The 20603-nt window shown below is 39.2% G+C and overlaps 3 protein-coding genes across 3 annotated transcripts; 2 read left to right on the plus strand and 1 right to left on the minus strand.

Moving 5' to 3' along the window:
* Nucleotides 1-9178: 9178 nt before the first annotated feature.
* On the plus strand, nt 9179-9516 carry LOC106303896. Its single transcript, XM_013740247.1, has 2 exons — nt 9179-9282; nt 9399-9516. The coding sequence occupies exons 1-2, from the start codon at nt 9179-9181 to the stop codon at nt 9514-9516; spliced, it is 222 nt and encodes a 73-aa protein (XP_013595701.1).
* Nucleotides 9517-14420: 4904 nt separating this feature from the next.
* LOC106343010 (probable 1-acyl-sn-glycerol-3-phosphate acyltransferase 5) lies at nt 14421-16246 on the plus strand. The gene is made up of 3 exons (XM_013782111.1): nt 14421-14501; nt 14873-15598; nt 15664-16246. Exons 2-3 carry the CDS (start codon nt 15024-15026, stop codon nt 16223-16225), a joined length of 1137 nt encoding a protein of 378 aa, XP_013637565.1. The 5' UTR covers nt 14421-14501; nt 14873-15023; the 3' UTR covers nt 16226-16246.
* A 2786-nt stretch (nt 16247-19032) lies between these two features.
* On the minus strand, nt 19033-19848 carry LOC106302545 (the record flags this gene model as incomplete). Its single annotated transcript, XM_013739036.1, has 3 exons — nt 19033-19373; nt 19409-19580; nt 19654-19848. Coding segments are annotated over 3 exons (480 nt in total), but the record flags the coding sequence as incomplete, so codon positions are not given.
* Nucleotides 19849-20603: the final 755 nt, after the last annotated feature.

The raw sequence follows: 20603 nt of genomic DNA on the forward strand, positions 1-20603 counted from the left end.
TTTGATTTTAATTATAGATTTGATTATTTTATTAGATGATAGAAACATTTTTTATTTTTGTTCTTTTATTTAAACTTATAATATTTTTTAATAAATGAATGTGTTGACAACAAGACTCTAAAATTCATATAATATGATCCCAAAATAAAGAATTATGTTTTTTGGTATAAAACCGAATAAACCGAAAACCGACGGTATATAAACCGAACCGAACCGAAGTAAATATGGATTTAGAATGATAGTTATATTTTACTAACCGAAATACCGAAATACCGAAAAAACCGAACCGAAACCGAACCAATATCCGGATTGAACACCCCTACATTCCACAGTTTCAAGCGTTTCTACAGCTCAACTAAAGACACAGACTGCACACTAGACATTAGCTTATAACCGGTGCACACTACCCGAAGCTCTGAGGCTAAAATCGAAGAAAATGCTGAAACATTACAGAATTCGATTGGTTCTTGAAACCTGACGAAACTATAGTTATTACATTTAGAGGTTGTCCTCAGAAACTAGTTCCTTCCATTGTTACAGAAGAAGGTGATTTTTTTTTTTATCTTGGAAGAAAAACGAAACAGAATTTCATCAGTCAAATTAACAAGACACAAACTACAAACCCACTGCACTCAGCACACCTGATACAGACAAGGATTATCTAATAGCTTCCTATTTTCCATTTTTCCTCATCCTCTTTCCCCTCACTTGTCCTCTTTCTCTTCCCCCACCTGTCCTTTTCCAGGCACCCACGGAACCACAACCTCTTCATCGACCCCTTGCCCCTTCCACTCACCCGGCCGCACCTTGTACAACTTACCACCTCCACACAGCATAAGCTCCCAGTTAAACGTGACACTCACCCCTGATGCCGCAAAGCTCTTGGGAAAAATGGTCCCATCCAAATTTGGTTTCTTAGCCACAAACACTGTGAAACCACCACCGTCTCCTAAACACTGAGTCGCCATGTTGAGATCCGAGTTACCTGAAAGCAAAAGGACTCTCCTCGGGAAATCCTGAAACCTCGTCTCAGTCAACATCAGCTCGATCAACCTCGCAGCGGCAAGGTCAGACTTCCTCTCGTAAGGAATGTCTTCTCTGGGCGGGACAGCTGTGTGGATGCGGACACCGCAGACCTTCCCGTTCTCGTCGACAAAGCTGCAGTCTTGGTTCCTCTCCTCGGTGTCGAAGAAACGGAAGCCGTTTTCCTCGAGGAAGGCTCGATCAGACGCCGTGAACAGATCCGGAGGGCCGCAGACGTACATGTAATTAGCGGAGAGCTGGTTGTCAGGATGCTCCTGCTTCAAGGCTTGGTTGATACGACCAACCAAATCCTGGATCGGGTAAGGACGGCTCGGGTGGTGACTGAAAGTGGCGGCGACATTACTCATTCCAGTCACAGCACAAACCATAAAGAATTTAGAACTAGGCCTCAGACTTTTATCCGAGATCCGGATTTGATCCGAAAATCCGGATATATATATACGGAGGGGCCGAATCCGGATATCCGGAGGGGCCGAATCCGGATCCGAATAGTAAAATGTTGGATTCGTCAAAGTCGGATCCGGATCCGGATATCTTAATTTTTTAGTCCGGATATCCGGATCCGTAAGTTTTATTAATAACTATTTCAAAAATATTAATATCTATATATAAAAATTAAATTTATTTAATATGTTTTTATTTTATAATAGTATATATAAATTTTATGTAAATTTTGTAACATTATACATAAAAATAATTAAAAACATTAGATATATTTTTATTTTTAAATTATTGTTAATATTTTATATATATTAATATTATTATTTATTTATTTTAAGGATCCAAATCTGGATCCGGATATCCGCCGGATAATACAATTTTTAGAAGGATATCCGACATCCAGATATCCGAGAACCCCGGATCCGGATAAGGATAGTAAAATTATGGATCCGCCGGATAAGGATCCGGATCTGGATACCTTAAAATTGTCCGGATACCCGATCTGTCTCAGACCTACTTAGAACAACTTGGACAACATTTAAAAAAAAACGAGACTCTTAATATTTTAAAAATATATAAGTAACCAATCAATAACCACTCTCTCATTTAACAAATCAATAACCATTTTCTGTCTCATTCTGTAAACTGAAGTTAGATAAACCAAAACGCTTCAGTAAAACAAAGAGTGCGCAGAGACATACCACAGAGACCGGTGATCTTCTTGGCGACCTCCTTGATTTCTTTCTCTAACGCCCAAAACCCTGCAAAGGACGAAACATCAAACCTCAAGCTCGAGACAATACTACTACTCTCATCAAGACATGAACTTGAACTAAATATCTAAGCACGAAACATCAAACATCAAGCTAAGCTCGAGACCCTAGATGACTACAACCCTAAATACGCGCCAAATCAGCTGAAATCGAAACTGGATGGGTAAAGGATGAAACATGTCACTTACCTTGCAGCAAAGCAAAAGAAACCGAACTGGGACTGTGATTTTGGCGGAGGAGAGCGATAACAACGACAGACTTGTCTGAATTAGGGGAGGGTATAGAGAGTGTGTCCGTCTGTTTGTGGGCGTTTAATATTGGGCTGGGCCGGTAAGTTATCAGACAAGCTTAGTTGTGTTTGTCGACTAACAATGGGCTTTTATTTAGCCCAAAATACTCTGGTTCATGGATATGTGAAAGCAGAGACTTTACGGAGGTAAAGAGGTAAAACTTTCTTATTTCATAAACTCTCTTTTATTGTTCTTTGTTTACAATTGCTTATATAGAGAATTCTACTAGGGTTTAGGAGGTGAAGAGGTAAAACTTTCTTATTTCATAAACTCTCTTTCATTGTTCTTTGTTTACAATTGCTTATATAGAGAATTCTACTAGGGTTTAGGAGGTCTCTGCCAGCTCACCACATAGAGCTTCGAATCTATTAGCCGTTGCAATCACATGAGCTGTCTGTGAGCTTGTGTTTGCTTTTACGGACGCCGCCTTGGAGCTTTAATGTCTTCTTTGTCTTGTTTGCAAGTACGGCTTGTGGCAGAGACTGATGCTGCAGCGTCGTTTTGTTTAGTCGCGCTCTTGGGCTTCAGCTTCCACACTTGGTGTGGTTTTGGAGTGGGCTTCGGCCTGTCACTAATAGGCCCCCTCAAACTTTGTGTGGGGGAAGACACACGCCAAGTTTGCCTCGAAGGCGTCGAAACGGTTCCAGAGCAAGCGACTTCATGAAGATGTCGGCGACCTGAAGTTTGTTTGAGATGTGCCGGACTTCAACAGCTTTCAGAGCCACACGTTCTCTGATGTAATGATGGTCCCTAATGAAGTGTTTGGTTTTGGAGTGGAACGAAGGATTTGCGGCAAGCATCACGGCGGAGAGATTGTCGCAGAGCATCAGAGGGGTAGAAGGAAGAGGAATTCTGAGGTCCTTGAGCACGAGACACAGCCAGGTAACCTCTGATGCTGTCTCTGATAGAGATCTATATTCAGCTTCTGTAGAGCTCTTAGAGATCGTAGATTACTTCTTAGATGACCACGAAACAATATTAGATCCTAGATAAGTAGAGAATCCTCCAGTTGATCGGCTCGTAGAGGGACAGCCTCCCCAATCACTGTCACTGAAGGCGGTGACGCTGAAATCAGTGTGCCGTGAGAAGGACACACCCATCGTGACAGTCCCCTTTATATACCTTAGGATCCTCTTAAGGTGATTGAAGTCAGTGATCGAAGGAGAGTGCATCTTCTGACATACATAATTCACCGCGAATTGTATGTCTGGTCTGGTCAAGGTTAAGTATTGTAACTTACCAGCCAGACTACGAAAGTAGGTGGGATTTGAGAAGAGTTCCTCTTTTGGAGCTCCTCGATTTAGATCAATAGGTGGAGGCTTAGGCATAGGGCTGCAGTCTGCCATTTGGGCCACTGCTAGTAGGTCTTCGGCATATTTTTGCTGAGACATGAACAACCCATCTGAATGGTGTTGAATTTGAATTCCTAGAAAGTAGCTTAGCTGACCCAGATCTTTCATTTTGAACTGAGTGTTGAGAGCATCGTGTAGATCTTGAAGTAGCTTAGAGTTGTTGCATGTCACTAACATGTCATCCACATAAAGCAAGAGAATAATGATGTTCTTGCCTTTGATGCAGATGAACATGGAAGGGTCAGAGAAGCTGCAAGTGAAGCCAAACTCCAGGAGAAACGTGCTAAATTTATCAAACCAGGCCCGAAGAGCCTGTTTCAGACCATAGATAGCTTTGCGAAGGAGGCACACATGATCTGGATTATCCTTGTCCACAAAACCTGCAGACTGCCTCATGTAGACTGTCTCACTCAATTCACTGTGGAGGAATGCGTGCTGAACATCAAACTGGCGAATCTCCCATTGCATCACTGTGGCAGTGTGAAGAACCAGTCGTATCGTTGCAGTTCTCACCACCGGACTATAAGTATCAAGGTAATCTATTCACTCAGATTGTTCATAGCCTTTTGCAACTAGTCTAGATCTCCTCTTCTTTAAAGTTCCGTCTGCATTGAGTTGAGTTCTAAACACCCAACGACAGCCGAGGACATGCATTCCTTCTTCATGTTTCATGACAATTGTTGATCTCATCAGACATAGGATCATGCCACCGTTTGTATTTCAATGCTTCTGTGACTGTCTTAGGCTTTGGATAGGTAACTTTAGAAGTCATGAGGCATAGTGTGGATTTGGTTTTCGAATTCCAGCTTTAGATATCGTGTAGTCATAGGATGGCATGAAGTAGATGCAGCTTGATCACTAACTGTTGGTGGTTGAACTGGAACAGGTGGCACAGGAGCTGGGACTGGCTGTGGGAGAGGAGCTGGAGCACTAGAAGCTGAAGCTTCACCACTTGGTTGAAGAGGAGGAAAATCTCTCTCATTAAACAGAGGTATGATTTGCTCTGTTGTAACTGTAGGTTCAGGAGTTGATGGTGACTGACTTTGATTGTTTTCGTTGCTTGCAGGCTGGGGCTGGCTTGCTGGAGGAAAGCTTTGATGCCAAGCAGACATGAGTGGAGTTGACAGTTGAAGTTGAAGATGCTTGTACTTCTCAGCAAACGGATAGCTTCCTTCGTCAAATACTACATGTCTTGAGATGTATACTCTCCCAGTGGGAGGGTAGAGGCATCGATAGCCCTTAGCAAGCATTGTAGCCCAAGAAAACACAAGGTAAGGATCTTGGGTCAAATTTGTTTGTTGTGTAGTCACGTAGAGTTGGGAAACACGCACAGCCAAAGATGCGTAAGGCTGAGTACTCTGGTGTTTTCCCGTGCAGCTTCTGGTGAGGACTCTTGTCTGTTGCATCAAGAGAGGAGCTTGGCAGCAGATTGATGAGATAATTGGCAGTGAAGTAGGCTTCAATCCAGTACTTATGAGGGATTTTGCTTTCAAACAGCATCGAGAGAGCTAGCTCTGTGACATGTATGTGCTTTCTCTCAGCCATACCGTTTTGTTGAGGCGTGTGAGGGCAACATGCTGAGCAATGCCATGTTGTTGAAGATGAGTAAGAAATGTCGAGCTCATGTACTCTCTTCCTCCATCACATTGAAAGGTACCTATCTTGCAACTTAGTTGATTTTCGACAAGAGTTTGAAATTTGCAGAAGATAGGAAAAAAGTCTGATTTATTCTTTAGAGGGTAAAGCCTACTGTATCTAGACCAGTAATCTATGAAGATTACATAATATTTGAAACCCTGACCAGACATAATTGGTGCAGGACCCCACAGATCACAGTGGACACGCTCTAAAGGTCTTGAAGCAGAGAAACTAGAAGCTAAAAAAGGTAATCTACTGCTTTTCCCAAGTTGACAACTCTCACAAATCTTCTTGGTACTTCGACTTATTGAAATTGACTTTGATGCAGAAAGCTGTTGGAGCACTTGATGATTTGGATGCCCCAGCCTCCTATGCCAAACCTCATCAGAAACTGAATGCTGTCTAGAGGAGATCAAGGTGCAAGCGGCTACAGACGGCTCCAACAGGTAAAGACCTTTAATGTTTCTTCCCTTTATCAACAACCTCTTTGTGCGCTTGTCCTTAAAGACGTAACCCATTGTCATCAAATTTAAAAGAGCAAGGATAATCTGTTGTAGCTTTTGAAACAGAAAGCAAGGATTTTGCAATACCAGGACAGACAAGCACATCAGTAAGTGAAAGGTTACCTGAGGTTGTGGCAATAGAAGCTGATCCGGTATGTGTAATGGGGAGGAAGTTTCTGTCTCCTACCATCACTGTGTCTGAGCCGTAGTATGGTTGAGACTGTTGAAGATGCTGAGGAGAGCTGGTGACATGAGCTGTGGCTCCACTGTCTGAGTACCAGTCTGCTCCTTCAGAGTCGGTGACATGTGTGATTCGCATCACAGCCATGGCTTGAGGAACTTCCTCCTGGTAGCTGAAGTCAAAACGATGATAGCAGCGAAGAGCAGGATGGCCAGGCTTACCACAAATCTGACAAATTGGACGAGAGTCTGAGTCTGAGTTACGAGAGGAAGAGATCTGCTGGTGAAAGCCACGACCACGCGTGGAAAAGGAGGAGACCATTCCACGATAACCTCCGCGACGGCCTCTGTAGTTTCTCCCACGAGATGAGTAAAAGGTTTTTTCTTGACTCATTTGAACAGAAGAGAAGGCAAGATGAGGAGAGACTTCAGAGTTTGAAGCATAGCTCTGAAGACGTTCATCGAAGCTGACAAGCTTAGGAGTAATGTCTTCAAACGTAGAAGAAGGAACATTATCCATAGTATTCTCAATGGTCGTCTTGATAGGCTCATACTCTCTCCTGAGACCTCGTAGGGCTGAAAAGATCTTCATGGTCTCCGAGATAGGGTTTTCAATGGACGCCAGTTGGTCGCTGAGATTCTTTATCTCTGTGAGATAATCTACCATCTTCTTGGTGGACTTGTTTAAAGTTTGGATCTTGAGTTGCAGTTCGAACATCCGAGAGTTAGATGGTCTGTTGAAGTGCTTCTCAAGAGCTTGCCAGATCTCACAAGAAGTTAAGCAGTTCAGAACGACCCCTTGCAGCTGTTCAGACAGGGAACCAAGCAGCCAAGATTGAACAACTTGGTCTGTCTAAACCCAGAGTTCGTGGTCCGGGTTTGGAACAGGAGTAGCAAAGCCTGTGATGGAATGAGCCATGATGGTGGGAACAGGTTGAGCCATAGATACAGTGATGAAGCCATAGAGACGCTGTCCGCTCAGAAAAGATTGAAACTGTCGTTTCTAAAAGATGAAGTTTGTTCGGTGAGTTTAACCGTGACACAGTGTATCACGTTAAGAGAAGGTGGTGTGTAAGGCTCAATAATCATGGTGCTTTGATACCATGAAAGTAGATGCTTTACAGAGGTGAAGAGGTAAAACTTTCTTATTTCATAAACTCTCTTTCATTATTCTTTGTTTACAATTGCTTATATAGAGAATTCTACTAGGGTTTAGGATGTCTCTGCCAGCTCATCACATAGAGCTTGGAATCTATTAGCCATTGCAATCACATGAGCTGTCTGTGAGCTTGTGTTTGCTTTTACAGACGCCGCCTTCAGTTCTTTAGCATTGGGAGCTTTAATGTCTTCTTTGTCATGTTTGCAGGTACGGCTTGTGGCAGAGACTGATGCTGCAGCGTCGTTTTGTTTAGTTGCGCTGGGCTTCGGCTTCCACACTTGGTGTGGTTTTGGAGTGGGCTTGGCCTGTCACTAATAATATGAACCGGTTTCAAACTGAATCGGTTCAAAACTAATTTCTATAACTGAATCGGTTCAAAACTAATTTCTATTTAAAATTCGTACCGGGATGAGGATATAAAGAGGCGATTTCTGAAACCTGTGCTTCACTTCATCTTCAACCTCTATCTTCATCCTTCTTCTCCTACTCCTCCAAGTTCTCAAGTTCCGTGGAAGCTTAAGACTTCCCTCGCCTCGTCTATCTCTGCCCCCATCTCTTCTCTCCAGCTTTCAACATCTCCAAAACCGACCCCGTCTTCCACTTTTTCACTGCCGAGGTTGAGGCTTCCCCGGAGGAGTCCAAATGATTGATCTTGAACTGCCCAAACATACTACTCTCCTACGCTGGCTGGTTGCAGAATCTGAACAGAGGGAGCAAGAAGAACGCGCACGAGGGCTCAACACGAGTGTTGAGAAGCTGAGCGCTAAGATGAGAGATTCTTAGAGAGCATAGGGTTTGAACACGAGGAATCGGCTTGGGTTTTAATTTGGGAGAGTCCCGGCAATATTCGGGTCAAGCTTGGAGGATAACTTGAGGCCCAAGTTTGAGTTACTGGTTTACGATATGGAAAGAGAGTTGAAGAAGTTTCAGCAGTATTTTGGGTTTAGCTTGGCGAAGAGGATAAAGCCAAGGATCACAAGTTCTATTCAAAGTGGAAACCTTGAAAACAGAGTAATTAGGGTTTCTCCTTTAGGTTTTCCATGTCTCCTTAGTTCCCAACTTGTTGATATTTTCAATCTGACTTGCGTTTCGAGTAAAACAAATCAGTCGTCTATCCCATACATTTTAACTTGTGATCTCTGATTGTTTGTTAAGGTTTTGTTTCATTATGTGATACATACTAATTAAATAAATGAAATTATATGTTATAGTAGAGTAGTAGTAGTAGTAGTGGAAGGAGAGAAGAACGCTTGTCTTGATCGCTCTAAGGTACCTCTTCATGCTATTCAACACAACATCACGACTCACGAGTCATGATCAAGATAACTTTCTTACCCTTTTCTCTGGTCGCTTTCACAACCCCTCCCCTTGATAGCTAGGTGTGTACGGTCTTCTCTTGTGTGGATCATTGTCTGTGTGTGTGTGTATGCGTGTGTTTTCTGTATGTGTCTGTTGGTTCATTTTTGCAGCTTTGTTTTTTCAAAAGATGAACATAAAATCTAAAGATGAACATGATTCAATTTAAACCAATATATGTAGTCACGGAATATTGGACGTACTTTCAAAGATACCTATAAGGTACCTCCTAGTGGCGCCTTTCTTTCATCTCATACAAGTTCAAGGAGAAAGAACAAGATTAAATAGTCATCAACATCGGGTCATTTCAAATACATTGACTTATACATATCACCACCGACTGGTGGTGAGAACGACCCTAATTATAAGCTCTACCTAATAGCCTTACACTAAATGTTATTTATACTTGGCAAAGCAAAAGATAAATGGAGGAAAAAACAAAATGAATCTCAAGTTCTTTTTATTAATAGCTTCACTTTTACTTGTATGCATTGCATCTTCATGTTCGGCAGTCATTCCTGTTTTCAGAAACCGGAAACTTAGTAAGTCATTTGCTTAATGTATACCCATATATATAGTATTATTATGTTGTTAGAATCTGCTCTACCTCTCTATATTTTTGTTGTTGTATGCGATTTATGTGAAAGTTAATTAGTTTTGAGTGTTTTACAAGTCAATGAAGGAGAAGATGGAGAGATTCACACTCGCAAGGAAAAACAGATCAGTGTAAACTTCAGCCGTTCACCTCCTGCCAAAGGCTGGATTTGTTGCGATGATTGAAGAAGCTCTGAAAAAATTTACTAAGATCACATCATCCCAACATTATCATTATCAGAGAGCGATTGAATATGTAAGAGCATTAATTTGCAAATTTGTAAATTTCGGGGTTAAAGTGTTATTTTTTGAGACTTCAGCTTGTTTTCAACCTTCCAGTTTCCACTTTTTGTTTTACTAGTCAATTGTTGGTAACGTTTCTGCTGCATGTACGTGTGTATTGTATGTTCATTTTGTTTATAACAAATTTAATTTGAATTTACTTCAAATAATATCATTTGTATTGATTTTTTTTGAAGTAACATACTTCTGATTTTAACAAAGTTAATTAAAAAGATATAAAAAATTAGTATAGTAATATATAGAAGTAATATATTCATAATAGGTTTGCAGTCTCAAACTCGTATGTTATTCGTAAATTCTACAGGATGCCTACAAGGTCTCTCTCTTCGACTAATGAGTTTTCAGCTGAGTTAAGATAATATACACTGCTAACAAAGTATCCTTCTCCGTTTGCTGGCGTGTTGCGTGGTGAAAATTCACTTCCAAATTCCAACACATTCTAATAAGGTTGGTCTTAATTATGAAAGTTAGTTGATTCAACGAACAAATGCTCTTAATTAAGAAAATGGTGGTTTACTTTCTTTTGAAAGACCGACAAACAAATTTCCATGTGATAAATGAGCATCATGTTTATATATTGAACATGACACGCTATCAGTCTTATCTGACGTATAATTAAATCAAACAAATCTCAATTACAAGTTCATCATCAAAAGACAAAAGTCAAAATGATTACTAAAATTTCTCGTATAGTGCTATTATCCCTAGTTTTTAATAATTTTTCAATAATAATTATAACCTAAAAACTTTTGTTAAGAAACTTCTATTTTTGAGTGGTCCAATGAGAATTTTTTAATTAAGGATTCTTAAAAAAAAATATTAAATAATTTTTTAAGATAAAATTTATTTATTAAATAAAACATATTACAAGATAACATTTAAAACAAAGATTTAAAAAAAGAACATAAAAACAATAATCGAGAATAATTCGAAAAAAACATCCGAGCTCAGTAATCTCCATCACGTCCAAATTTACCCAATATATGTTCAATCAAATCATCATTCAGTTGTAGATGCATTTGTCTATTATCACGAATTCTAGTTCAAACACCCATCATATTGGCGATATTTGTAGGGATATCTGTAGAATACGTGAGATCAACATGTGAACTTCCGGTGTCTTCTCCTTGTTGGAACTCTGAAACATCAAATTGAGTGTATCCATCTCGTTCGTCTTCTACTATCATATTATGGAGTATGATACATGCTCTCATAATCTTCCCAATTTTGACTTTATCCTAAAAAAAGTGCTGGATTTTTAACAATGACAAAGCGAGCTTGCAAGACTCCAAAAGCACGCTCGACATCTTTTCGGACAGCCTCTTGACGTTGAGCAAATAAAACTGCTTTCGGCCCTTGTGGTATTGGAATAGATTGGATAAAAATTGCTCATTTCGGATAAATATCATCGGTGAAATAGTAAGCCAAATTATACTCTATTCCATTGACAGAGTAAGTGACTTGCGGAGTTTGACCATTTATTATGTCATCAAAAACAGGTGGGCGATCAAGAACATTGATATCATTTAATGTACCTGGAGGTCCAAAAAATGCATGCCATATCCAGAGATCATATGAAGTAACCGCCTCTAAAACGATTGTTGGTTTACCCGAACCACGAGAATATTGTCCTTTCCAAGCGGTGGGACAATTCTTCCACTCCCAATGCATACAATCGATGCTTCTTATCATCCCAGAAAATCCACGATGCTCTCCAATATCAAGTAGACGTTGAAGATCAGCCGGTGTTGGTCTTCTTAGGTACTCATCGCTGAACAAATAAATTATGCCTTCCACAAAATTCTCCAAACATTTACGAGTTGTCGTTTCACCGAGCCGGAAGTATTCGTCGACCGCATCAGCCGCAGAACCATATGCCAAGACACGAATGGCTGCTGTACACTTTTGAAGTGGAGAGAGACCAAGCCTTCCAAGACTATCTTTCTTTTGGCAAAAGAATTGAACTTCGTTGGAGAGTCGATCAATAATGTGCATGAACAATGGCTTGTTCATTCTAAAACGTCGTTGGAATAAATTTTCAGGATACGTTGGAGTTTCACTGAAATATTCATTCCATAAACGTACATGGCATTCTTCGTGATTTCTTTCGATATAAATTCTTTTTTTTTCCTTTCCTTCCTCTCATCTTCTTCACCACCGTAATGAATGGAAAAAATTTCAAAGGTTTGATCAAAATGTTGATCAAAATTTTCATCAAGTGATCCCTCAAAAGTGTTTTGAGAAGAATAAGCCATAATGAAATTTTTTTATAAAACTTGTTTACAAGTCGAAGGAAACTTGTTTTTGGAACTTGCTTACAAACTTGTTTATAATACTTAGTTACAAACTTGTTTTCAAGAAAGAACTTGAGAAGGAACTTGAGAAAGAAGAAAGAAATTGAGAAGGAAGAAGTAAACGAGAAGAAAGAAGTAACTTGACAAAGAAGAAAGAAGTTAAGATGTAAGAATTAATAACATGAGATGGAATGTGTGATGAAGTGAATACACTGAACTTGAGATGTAAGAAAGAACGTGAGATGGAATGTGTGATGAAGTGAATACACTTTCATTTATACAAGTTTCTCAATACCATCGGTGAGACTAAAACATACAAAGTCCGTGCCATTACACAAACATACAAAGTCTATGACATGAGCATACAAGAGAGTACAACACATGTGATATGAGAATACAAGAGAGTACAAGAGAGCACAAGAGAGTCCGTGACATTAGAATACAAGAGAGTACATTGTCTTGTGACATTAGAATACAAGTGACTCCAATGCTCCACTCTTTAACGACTACACGAGAGTACAGAGCCGCCTGAAACAAACAAGAACCCCTGGAAACAAAGAACAACCACCTGAAACAAAGAAGAACATGAGTCAATAAGCAGAATCAATAACACGACATTGACATAGAACAACAAACAAGAACATGAAACAGAACATATCATTCTCATTACTGAACAAGAACATGAACATGAAACAGACAACAAACAAGAACATGAAACAACAACAGAACTAGCACAAGAACATCCGAGAGAGAAACAGAAACATACAACTCGAAGCATTGAAAATAAGTAACAAGAAACAGAGAGCTACACTTACACTTAAACTAATTAAACATTAAGTCACTGATGAGCTTCTTCTTGAGGGCTTCTTCATACTCCGCTAGAGGTTCTTTTTTTGCAATAAGAGAGTCAAGTAGACTCATCTCCGACAACATTTCCTTCATTGCCAAGTCCTGCTGTTTAATGTCCCACATTCTCTGAAACTCATTCAGCACATTCTCCTCTGCCATAGTCTTCTTACCACGGCCTTAGCTGCCTTCACACCCGCGGGACGCTTGGCTTCAGTTGCTTGAGAGCTTGGAGAATCTGCACCATCATCACACTTCCTCTTCTTAGAGCCTCCATCGTTTTTAGCACTGTAAGGGTCACACCACTTCTGGTCGTTCCGCAACTCCTTCCAAGCATGCTCAAGAGTGAATTTATTCTTATGGTTGTTGTAGAATATTTCATGAGCTCTTTTGAGGACATCATTCTCATTTCAACCGCTACTTTTCTCCTTAGTTGTAGTTGCAATGGTGGTGGTGGAAACCAGCTACCTATTACCCTAACTTATGATTGACAGTGGAAGGCATTATGAAGGGCGTTAGTTTAAGTGTTCAGAAATGTAAAGGTCTGCTAGAAATATTTGCATTGCGATCGCAAGGAAGAGCGAATGCAAATTATTCGGCATAATCATGAATACTCTCGCGATTTAGCAGACCAATTTAATTATTTAATTATTTTTAAATTAAAGATAAATTATATTATAGAAATTTGAATACTGATTCAATTTTTGGTTTGATTTAGTTTGGTTCTAAATCTATCAATATTAATTAAACTATATTAAATATTAATTTTGTCAATTGTCGTTTAGTGATCGTCACTGACTACTGTTAATGGTTCTATGGCATGTTCGTTTACGTATCGCGCGACCTCCGACTTACGATCCGCGACTAAGATTACGTTCGTTTACATGTCGTGCGACCTGCGATTTGCGACGTACGACTAAACCTGCGACATACAATTAAAATTATGCATGTTGACGTGTCGCGCGACCTGCAATCTGCAACCAGTCACGCGATCAAAATTTTCTTAATTTTTAGTCGCTGTTTTTTCGGGCGACTTGAATGAGAACCTGCAACTACGCGCGATCAGTCGCGCAGTATCAAAACGAATAACAAAACCTGCGACATGCGACCAATTGCATATTGCATGTTATACACCAGCAAAACGAACAACAACCTGCGATCTACGATCAGTCGTAGGTCGCAAGATAGGTAAACAAACATGCCCATGTGTTTTGGAAACATGGAAAATACATAAAACATTAAAACCTTCAAATTTAAAATCTAAATCCCTAATCCACCAAAAGTTCCTACGAAGAGATTCTACTCTGCATTTAAACTTATGGGCTTTATAAGCCCGGCCTAATGTAGAATCTGATCTGTTTACTTTTTAGTTTCTTAAAAATATTTAATGAGGGTGAACAAATAATAGTGACATGAAGCCAATTTAATATTTAACGAAAAAGGAGGAGAGGGGACAGTGGTTTAAATTTCCGCACCATCCATGTTGAGTACTTTCTACGAGAACCGGTGGCATAAACCGTGATTACCAACCACCTCCGAGCCCTTTTTCGAACAAGTCGTAGTCCTTTTGACTTGCTTGGCGATCTTTTTTTCTCGGCCATTAACTCTTTCTTTCTGCACTGTTTATAATAAGCACGGTAAGCTGTCTTCTTCTTCTATCTTATTTCCAGAACTAAATAAAGCAAAAAAAATCTGATAGTACATCTGCATTGTATTCTGATTCTTTCTGTAAGTTTGCAATGCTCTTTTTTCTTATTGTATTATTTGGATTCCTTACTCAGATTTGACCTTGAATCTTGATTATTATGGTCGGCTGTTCATTTTTTCTTGACAATGTATATGTCTGCGAACAAAGGTTATTCTTTATTTTAAATCCAAATATTAGTCAGATCCTTAGATTCTTAGTTTGATTTTTTTCTATTTAAAAACCTGTTTATCTTTGAACATGTGCAGTGTTTAGTAATTAAATATGAAAGCTTTCACATGAACCTTTTATGATTTTCTCATCTTCTTCAATTTTTTTTAATTAAATTCCAGACATTTGTTTTCATTATTAGTTTTCTATATTCTGTTGATTAATATATTTTAGGTTATGTCAGGTTCTTTAAGTCTTTGATCATATCAAAGCAGGTGAAGTTAAGAACTCTTATGATGATGTTGAACCATACGAACCTCTGATGGTACCAATTCTTGAATCAAGAGCAGACACAACATAGGAGGGTAAATAGATTATCTTAAGGTGTTCACAACATGGAAAATAAAGTTACAAAGAGTGAAGGAAACATACCGAACTCTAACAACAAGTTGTCTCTGATAAGAGTGTTGAGAGGTATAACATGTCTGATGGTGTTGGTTTCAACAGCTTTTATGATGTTGATATTCTGGGGGTTCCTATCAGGTGTAGTGTTGAGACTCTTCAGCATACACTATAGCCGTAAATGTGTTTCTTTCTTCTTCGGCTCCTGGCTCGCCTTGTGGCCTTTCCTCTTTGAGAAGATAAACGGAACCAAAGTTGTCTTCTCTGGGGATAAAGTTCCTTGCGAGGAACGAGTATTGCTCATTGCGAATCACCGAACAGAAGTTGATTGGATGTACTTCTGGGATCTTGCACTGCGCAAAGGCCAGATTGGGAACATGAAGTATGTGCTTAAGAGCAGCTTGATGAAACTACCTCTGTTTGGTTGGGCGTTTCACCTCTTTGAGTTTATTCCCGTTGAGCGGAGATGGGAAGTGGATGAAGCGAACTTGAGGCAGATAGTTTCAAGTTTTAAGGATCCTAGAGACGCTTTATGGCTTGCTCTTTTCCCTGAAGGCACAGATTACACGTAAGTTGCCGCTTATCATTCTTGTTTAAAAAACCCTTTTGGTTTAAAGCATTTTCACCATGCAGAGAGGCTAAATGCGAAAGGAGCAAGAAGTTTGCAGCCGAACATGGCTTACCAGTACTGAGCAACGTGCTGCTTCCAAGGACTAAAGGTTTCGTCTCTTGCTTGCAAGAACTGAGCTCCTCACTTGATGCAGTTTATGACGTGACCATCGGCTATAAAACCCGTTGTCCGTCTTTCTTAGACAACGTCTATGGTATCGAACCATCAGAAGTTCACATCCACATCCGTCGAATCAACCAAAGCAAAATCCCAAATCAAGAAAAGGAGATCAATGATTGGTTAATGAACGCGTTTCAGCTCAAAGACCAGCTTCTCAGTGACTTCTACTCCAGTGGCCATTTCCCTAACGAAGGAACAGAAAAAGAGTTCAACACACTGAAGCACCTCATAAACTGCTTGGCAGTGATTTTCTTCACGACCATCTGCACGTATCTCACCTTCTTTTCGTCAATGATCTGGTTCAAGATCTCTGTCTCTTTGGTCTGTGCCTACTTGGCCTCCGCTACACATTTCAATCTTCGTTCTGTTCCACTTGTTGGGACTGCAAAAAAAGCCTTCAAATGATTAAACAAATAAACTTTCATATTTTACGTTTACAATTATATATTTTTGAGGTTAAGACTCAATCCAAATTCTATTTATGAAATGTGAGCTCAAGCTCAATAAATGATGACCGCTTATATAATTATATGGTTTCATACATTCATCTACACATGTAAACTCATAGTAAATGCCAATGTGCCACACGGGTCTTCTGCTCTTCTTACATTATAGTTTCAAGAAAAGAATATAGATTAAACAACTTGTATAGTGTAGACCATATCAGACATTGGAGATACGCCTACACATGCTCTTCAATGAATATGGATATTGATGAATAATATGCACATGGGATTAGCTGAGACTAATCACAAAATTATTGTGTTATATGATGGTAGGGGGCACCCATGTTTTCATTTTAATATCATAAAATTTGTAGATCTAAGCTCAGCGGTAATGTGCCCATCCTCTCTATATAAACCCTATGAAGCTGGTAGCCTAGCCTATCCTAAGCTAAGAGAAGAGAAAACCCATCAAGTAGTTGCAAAAACAATTAGTGAAAAACTCTCTTAAAGTAATCAAAGCCATGGAGCCAAACACTAAGCTTGTTGTTATTACCTTGGTTCTTGCCTTGACACTCACGGCAGCAAGCGGACAGCCATGTCTCTGCGGTATGTGGAGACTACGAACCCATCGCTCATCGCGACTGATCTCAAGAGCCCTTGCTGTGCTGCCCTGTCTAAGGCGAACTTACAGTGTCTCTGCACGCAGAAAACCAATCCCTTTCTCGGTGGGATCTACCTTGACCTCGCTACTAAACTCCCGGACAAGTGTGGTTTATTTAAGGAAACTTGCTAAGAGAGGTTTTCTTTTGGAAGGTTGCGCTTTGCGCTTTGATTTTCTTCATGAGTCCATTGTTCTTGTGCTGGTTTCTGTTACTGTTTTGTGTTGATATGATGTTGTTGCCTTGACTGCATTGTACTTGTGTTGCTTGGTTTCTTCAACAGAATAAAACAAAAATAAATATTAGTAAGAGTGACTGCAGAATGGAAACATACAGTGAACAGTTCACTTCAACTCTAAAACATGTTAAAGACACCATGAGAGAGTGAAATGAATAGTTGTCCAAAAAAAAAAAAAGAGAGAATGAAATGAATAAAGACCAGAGATTCCATTGGTACTCACATGACCTTGTCGTCTGGTTTGACCAAAGTTAAAACGTAAGAGGCCCTTCCATCAATGGAGGACGTTTTATAAACAACTGTGTCTCTCTCAAAGCTACTATTAAAGACCTTTTCAGCATACACAACAACGTTCCCACATTTTGAATACATGTCAACAAATGCAGTAGCAAGTTTCTTATTCATTTAGTACAGCCGCGATAGTGTGCTCGTCCCATTTCAATTCACACCAGCAACAAAGTCAACGCACGACCCGTTAAAGACATTACAAACTTCTTTAACAACTCCCACATTTTGAAAACATGTGAATGAGAGAACTCACGGCAAACCTAGTTGCATCATTCACTGTTTTCACCGTGAACCACATTGGATAAGCACTGCAGTGATTCTCACCAAACATCTCAAGGGCTTCACTCTCACATCCATCAGTTTTGGCAAAACCCTGAAAGCAAAGTGTTATACTTCAATCAAATCTCCTTCAGTCTAGGGATGTCAACTGGTTGGGTGCTCATGGGTGTGGCCCAATCCAGACTGTTTTGGGCGGATTATAATTAAGTCCGAATATTTTATGGTCCAGTTGGGCTAAAAACCCAGTTTATCTATGGACAATTTGGTCCAATCCAATTGGACATTGGGTTAGCCTAATTAGATTTTCTAATTTTAGGGAAAAATTAGATCTACGTTCTTTTGCGATGAAAAATGGTTCTCTCCTTCTGATTCATCTTCTCCAGCATTGATACTCTAAACCCTAACAAAATTTCTCCATTTTTCTACTTGTGACTTTTTCTTCTCGCGATTTTAGGTATGATTCTTGATTTTTAGCTTCTGTAACTTTGAGTTTAAGCTTTGATCTTATTCTCGACGCCGTGAGTTTGTGGGTTTTGTGTGTTCATGTTTCTGGGTTTCATATTTTCGTAATAAGAGGATTGACCGATGAGTGTGATCGTTTTAAGTTTGTGGGTTTAGCAAAAATCTAATTGATAACAATCGAAGATTCTACAAATTGTATGCGTGTGTTTGATAGTTGACGTGAACGTTAGGCCCTCCTGAGTAAAATGTGCGCTTGATTACTAATAGAATTGAATCCATATAAACTGTTATTCTCTTGTTTCAGAAAAGGTTGGGTTTATTACGGTTTGATCTAGCTTTGATTTTCTCGTGAACGTTTAGTTATTCTCGTGATTTGCTTAGTTAAAATCGTGATGAACCAGTTGGTTAAAATCACAGCAAAGGACTCCTTTTATTTGTTTAGTTGTTTTCTCTTCTCTGCTCAATCCATATAAACGTTTAGTTATAAAATTTTTTTCTACATAAAAGTATAAAACAGAGAGTTATAATTTTTTTCTTATATAAAACAGAGAGTTATAATTTTTTTTTACATAAAACACGGTTATTGAAGTCTATTGAATTTATGTTACAACACATTTGTATTCAGAATTTTTCAATAACATTAAAATTGGATTTAGATTAAGTTTAAACAGATTTGCTTATAAATGGGTGGGCTTGGGTTGTCCAGCTGGGTGATGGGTAAAGTTGGATTTGGGTGTTATTGGGTGTGGGCTAAATATGGGTGTTGGTGTTTTGGGTCTAGAAAAATATATGCCCAACTAAACACACCCATTTGTTGGGCCGCCCAGTTGACAGCCTTACATTCAGAAAATGCACTTCTAACTTTACAATGGCCGAGATCACAGCGTTCCACGAGTAAACGTTTCTCTCAGGCATTTTGTCGAACATATTCCGAGCAGTAATATATTTTTGGAGTAGAGATTATCGAAGAGGTTCCAGATGATTCGTCGTCAAGGTTAAACCAACTTTAATGGAGCGCATGTGATGCAAAAAAAAGAAGAAGCAATTCATGTCAAGCTTCAGACAAGTTTAAGATTCAGCTAACCAAGGCTTAGCTACAATCAACCTGTAAAATAATGGCTTTTCGCTTTGATTCTGTAAAATTACGAACACAAGAAGCTCATGATCAACTTCAAATATGGCTTTTACAAAACACTGAACCGAAACTACTCCAAACTAGGCGCCACTTCAGTTGGATTAGACTCAAAAACATCTTCGGAGTTTAAACCCTCTACCTCTGCCTCATCAAGAAGGTCACGAGACTCCATCGCCTCCTTATAAACTGGCGTCTCCTTGAAATCCGTCGCACCTTCGTTATACGTCCCCGCCGCAATTCCACTGGAGATTAACTGTAACAAAATTAAAAAGTTATAACCGCTTGCTTTAAACGAAATTTCAATTTGGATTTGATTTAAAACTTACCGCAAAAACGATTCCAAAAGCCCACAAGTACTGAACGAAGAACCCTAAACCATCCCACTGAGAACCTTCGAATGGATCAGGTTCGAGCCCAGGAAGATCCTTTATTGAAGAAAGAGAGAGACAGAATCGACCAAGAGAGAGACAGAATCGGAGAAAAGAGAGATAGAATCGATCAACAATAAAACGGATCAAACTTCATCTATGAAGTAGTTGAAAGAGAACCCATCAAGAGACTTCGACAATATCGAAGAAGAGAACGACGAAAGAAGACACAAATTTTTTTCCTTCATGTGAAAGGAACAAGCCAATACCAAGCCACCATGTATGGGGTTTTTACCAACTCTAAATTCTCTTAATTAGGCACCGATTCTATCTAATTATTGCATTTTTCATTTACTTTTTTTCTTTTTTTTGCTTTAGAACCTTGATCTAAACCCCCCCTCGATGAACCTGCTCTAAGGTTTCAGCTTGGAGTCACCCTAAGCGGAGCGTGACGCCAAAATATCTGTAGTTGGGCTTAAATATCTGGACCCGTTAATAAATCGTGTTTTATATTTCCTTTTTTTGTGCACAAAAAAAATATTTCATTTTTCTTGGTTTTAGAAACTTTACCCTAAAGGAGGATATATTTTTTATAAGCTCAATTTCTTTCATATTTCATACATACAGTCGCATGAAAATCGTGCTTTTACTTCTAACATATTCAACGTATGAATGTAGATATACCCACTTTATAATACATTACTTATATTTATATATCTAAAAAGGTTTTTTTGTGAACAATACATCTACAAAAGTTTACAATCTAACTTTTTAATTAGTGCGTCCTCAATCGTGACAATTGACAAAGATCTAAACTTTGTTAGTTTGGGCTTATCTTCCAATGAATTTTAACAAAATTAATAACCGGATGATTTTTTATTCACTTCCTGATAGTACGTAGAGACCGA

Source organism: Brassica oleracea, chromosome C1 (assembly GCF_000695525.1).
Source record: "Brassica oleracea var. oleracea cultivar TO1000 chromosome C1, BOL, whole genome shotgun sequence".
Taxonomy (NCBI): Eukaryota; Viridiplantae; Streptophyta; class Magnoliopsida; order Brassicales; family Brassicaceae; genus Brassica; species Brassica oleracea.